Source organism: Sardina pilchardus, chromosome 3 (assembly GCF_963854185.1).
Source record: "Sardina pilchardus chromosome 3, fSarPil1.1, whole genome shotgun sequence".
Lineage (NCBI taxonomy): Eukaryota > Metazoa > Chordata > Actinopteri > Clupeiformes > Clupeidae > Sardina > Sardina pilchardus.
In genome coordinates, this window is record NC_084996.1 from 26,252,058 (window position 1) to 26,257,057 (window position 5,000).

Below are 5,000 nucleotides of genomic sequence, written 5' to 3' on the forward strand. Positions count from 1 at the left end.
GAGAGAGAGAGAGAGAGAGAGAGAGAGAGAGGGGGGAAGAGAGAGAGAGCAAGAGAGAGAGAGAGAGAGAGAGAGAGGGGGTGCGTGAGTGTGGTGAGTGTGCTGCTCCACTGACAGGATGCTGGCATGGGAATCGGAACCCTGCTGTGCGGCCGTGCTGCTATGTTTAGCGCCGTATTTGCATGATCCGGCCCCAGGTCTGCAGCGCACGGACACAATACCCCCCCGACCCCCCCCCCACACACACACACAGACACACACTCCCCCCCCGTCCGGGGTCTGTGTTTATCATGAATTATCCACTCCTCCGGCCTGTCTCTCCGCACTGGAAACACTTTGTTTAGCGCCAGCATCCCGCACGCCTGCTGCCCGCCGTGTAGACAGAGGACTCCATTTCCCATCAACAGCGTCTGTAGCTGCCCGCCGTGTAGACAGAGGACTCCATTTCCCATCAACAGCGTCTGTAGGGCAGCACGGGACGACCATCACACAGGCATTTGTCCCAAGAAGAGGCCGATTGTTTGCCTCGTTCTATAGAGGAACTTCTGGGTCCTTCAGGCAGTTAGCTGGACGCCTGATGCTGGTCAGGCAGTGAGTTATGGCGTCCCACACCCACTCATGTGTTCAGAACTCCTGATCTGAATGACCTCGTCCCCTGCACACGTCCACCGTCACCCAAGCAGGTCAGCGGACCTAAACAGTCCTGGTCATCATGAGGTCATCACTGGTGACTAACGTCATGACGGACCTTAATAGTCCTGCATCATCTCACTGGTGACTAACGTCATGACGGACCTTAATAGTCCTGCATCATCTCACTGGTGACTAACGTCATGACGGACCTTAATAGTCCTGCATCATCTCACTGGTGACTAACGTCATGAAGGACCTTAATAGTCCTGCATCATCTCACTGGTGACTAACGTCATGACGGACCTTAATAGTCCTGCATCATCTCACTGGTGACTAACGTCATGACGGACCTTAATAGTCCTGCATCATCTCACTGGTGACTAACGTCATGACGGACCTAAACAGTCCCGGGTCATCATGAGGACCTCACTGGTCACTAACGTCATGAGTGAGCATTAGACCTGCACCAGTGAGTTCCCCTTCACACCGTCAGTTACATTTCCCCACTGATGATGGCTGAGCCAGTCAACTCCAGCACAATGTGTGCCATGAGTTACAGTATTTACCACAGTTGGACCCATGCGATACAGTTATGAGTTACAGTATTTACCACAGTTGGACCCATGCGATACAGTTATGAGTTACAGTATTTACCACAGTTGGACCCATGCGATACAGTTATGAGTTACAGTATTTACCACAGTTGGACCCATGCGATACAGTTATGAGTTACAGTATTTACCACAGTTGGACCCATGCGATACAGTTATGAGTTACAGTATTTACCACAGTTGGACCCATGCGATACAGTTATGCGCTAGCTATGCGGTGCATGTGTGTCAGACAGAGCTGCTTGTTTGTTTGAAGTGTGTGTGTACTTCTGTGTGAGGAGAATCGATGCTTAAATGTCCAACAACTCACCAGCCTCATGACTCTTTCACAAGGCTACCTTCAGCCAGAGACCTTCAGCTCCCCTCAGTAGTCTACTGTCTGTGTTTGGTAAAGTCTTCTAATGATGCATGTCTTGGATGCACACTTTTTGACATGCCAGTTGGTATCCTTCCACAAACTATCAACTGAAAATAAATAATATCACCTTTACACGTCTTTAGCCCGACTTTTGTTTATTCATAAACAAATTCACTGACTCCCAACGCATCAACAAACTAAGAAACTCCACGTTCTAGAAGCCCAGAAAAAAATCCTCCTCTGTTCCTAAATATACGTGACATGACCACTTACTCTAACAGCGATTGAAAAAACAAGTTGCGTAGACCTGAGAGGGATTGCACTGAATAACTTTTTAAATTCGAATTGCTGTAGCACTTCCTTATTATAGTGTAGGTGAGATTTTTGAGAAGTCGGTTTTGAAACTAACTTCTCTTATTCCAGCTGCACTAGCAGGTCTAGTAATCTCCGTTGTGTTGCTTAGCAACCTACAGATGGCAAGTGGAAGGTGTGAAGTGTGATCAAGTGAGGAGACAAGAAGACATTTGTTGTGTCCTGACAGATTACTATTTTATAAATATTATTACTATTTTATAAATAAGGAAAGGGTTTGTGTTTGTCTGGCAACTTTGCTAGTTCTGTGTCCTATTCTTCACCTTCCCTTTTGTGTGTAGAGGTTTACCGATGTTAGTTCTGTGGCCTATTCTTCACCCTATTTGTTGTGTGTAGAGGTTTACCAACGCTACAGTTCTGTGGCCTATTCTCCACCCTGTTTGTTTTGTGTGGAGGTGATAAAGGTGCTCTTTACCAATGCTACAGTAGCTTTGTGGTCTGTTCTTCAGAGCTGTCAGCCTCTGTAACACCCCTGTACAGCACAACAGAACAGTTACTGGTTCCTGTTGTGACTTTGTGTGTGTGTGTGTGTGTGTGTGTGTGTGTGACCTCACTGGCCTTCTCTCCGGAGAGACAGGATAGGACTCAACCACTGAAGAGGCCCCGGGAAAATAGACAGATAGAAAGTGTGTGTGTGTGTGTGTGTGTGAGAGAGAGAGAGAGAGAGAGAGACAGAGAGGAAGCCCCTCCCTCCCCTGTCACAGGAAGTGTGTTGTTCATCTGTGGGAAGATGAGCGTCTCTATGTGTGTGTGTGAGGGAAGATGAGTGTCTATATGTGTGTGTGTGTGTGGGGAAGAGGAGTGTCTGCATGTGTATGTATGTTTGTGTGTGTGTGGGGGGGGTGGGGCGGGGTGAGTGTGTGTGGGGAAGATGAGTGTCTTTGTGTGTGTGGGCAAGATGAGCGTCGGTGTGTATGTGTGTGTGTGTGTGTGTGTGTGTGCTTCCTCATGCAGGCTGTAATCCCTACGCATAACAGCCACCTCATCAGGATGCTCATCAAAATGGTGTTCCTGGGTCTGAGAGCATTGCATTTTTGTAACCATCTTGGTTTTTTTTCACTCTCTCTCTCCCCCAACCCCCCCTCTCTCTCTTTCTCTTCCTCTCTCTCTCTCTCTCTCTCTCTCTCTCTCTCTCTCTCTCTCTCTCTCTCTCTCTCTCTCTCTCTCTCTCTCCAGTCATCAATGCGGGGATGAGGAAGTTCTTCCTGCAGGCCAATGATCAGCAGGATCTGGTGGAGTGGGTCAGCGTCCTCAACAACGCCACCAAGATCACGGTGAGCTTTACTCCTCCTTCCTCTCCTCTCCTCCTCTCCTCCTCCTCCTCCTCCTCTGTTCCTCCCTCTCCTCTACTCCTCCTCCTCTCCTCTCCTCTCCTCCTCCTCTCTTCCTCCCTCTCCTCTCCTCCTGCTCCTCTCCTCTCCTCTACTCCTGCTCCTCTCCTCTCCTCTCCTCCTCCCTCTCCTCTCCTCCTCATCCCTCTCCTCTCCTCCTCCTCTCCTCCTCCCTCTCCTCTCCTCCTCATCCCTCTCCTCTCCTCCTCCTCTCCTCCTCCCTCTCCTCTCCTCCTCCTCTCCTCTCCTCCTCCCCTCCTCCACCTCTCAACAACGCCACCAAGATCACGGTGAGCTCTCCTCCTCCCTCTCCTCTCCTCTCCTCCTCCTCTCCTCTCCTCCTCCCCTCCTCCCCTCCTCCCCTCCTCCACCTCTCAACAATGCCACCAAGATCACGTGAGCTCTCCTCCTCCCTCTCCTCTCCTCCCCTCCTCTCCTCCTCCACCTCTCATTTTCTCCTCCTTCCCTCCTCTCCTCCTCCCTTGCTCTCCTCCTCTCCTCCTCTCCTCCTCCCCTCCTCCACCGCTCATTTCCTCTTCCTCCTCTCCTCTCTTCCTCCTTTCCTCTCCTTCTCTCCTTATCTTTTCTCCTCTCTCTCCCTCTATCCTTTCTTTTCTCTCAAATCTGTTAGTCATCTCTACATGGTTCTCATGGCTGTACTCAATACTTAGTGTCGTATCTGAACTCATGAATATGGATTCTTCACATGGATGGACACACAAACGCTCCAAATGCTCCAATATAGTTACACTGTAGTCATTCCATACTCTAGTATCTATAGTTACACTGTAGTCATTCCATACTCTAGTATCTATAGTTACACTGTAGTCATCCCATACTCTAGTATCTATAGTTACACTGTAGTCATTCCATACTCTAGTATCGATAGTTACACTGTAGTCATTCCATACTCTAGTATCTATAGTTACACTGTAGTCATTCCATACTCTAGTATCGATAGTTACACTGTAGCCATTCCATACTCTAGTATCTATAGTTACACTGTAGTCATCCCATACTCTAGTATCTATAGTTACACTGTAGCCATTCCATACTCTAGTATCTACAGTTACACTGTAGTCATTCCATACTCTAGTCTCTATAGTTACACTGTAGTCATTCCATACTCTAGTATCGATAGTTACACTGTAGTCATTCCATACTCTAGTATCTATAGTTACACTGTAGTCATTCCATACTCTAGTATCGATAGTTACACTGTAGTCATTCCATACTCTAGTATCTATAGTTACACTGTAGTCATTCCATACTCTAGTATCGATAGTTACACTGTAGTCATTCCATACTCTAGTATCGATAGTTACACTGTAGTCATTCCATACTCTAGTATCGATAGTTACACTGTAGTCATTCCATACTCTAGTATCTATAGTTACACTGTAGTCATTCCATACTCTAGTCTCTGCATGTGACCTGGGGAATGTGTATGTATTTACTGTTTACATGTCAGTGGTGTTACTCATGCTCATTGGCTATCGTAGTGCTATACATTGGTGCTGCACATGGGTGTTGTTGTTGTTGTTGTTGTTGTTGTTGTTGTTGTTGTTGTTGTTGTTGTTGTTGTTGTTGTTGTATGCTTGAGCATTGCATTGAGCTCCTGCCACTCGCTGTGTGGGCAGGCTGCAGTGGATGGGCCAGCGGTGTGTGTGTGTGTGTGTGTCTGTGTGTGTGTGT

General features: G+C 47.8%; 1 protein-coding gene across 5 annotated transcripts in view; it reads left to right on the forward strand.

Moving 5' to 3' along the window:
- plekha1b (pleckstrin homology domain containing, family A (phosphoinositide binding specific) member 1b) overlaps positions 1-5,000 on the forward strand; it is a 42,940-nt gene that overhangs the window by 21,212 nt on the left and 16,728 nt on the right. For all 5 annotated transcript variants that reach the window (XM_062532575.1, XM_062532574.1, XM_062532578.1 and 2 more), the window contains one exon: positions 3,151-3,248. In XM_062532575.1, the coding sequence (XP_062388559.1) occupies positions 3,151-3,248 (98 nt within the window). The remainder of the gene's footprint in view (positions 1-3,150; positions 3,249-5,000) is intronic.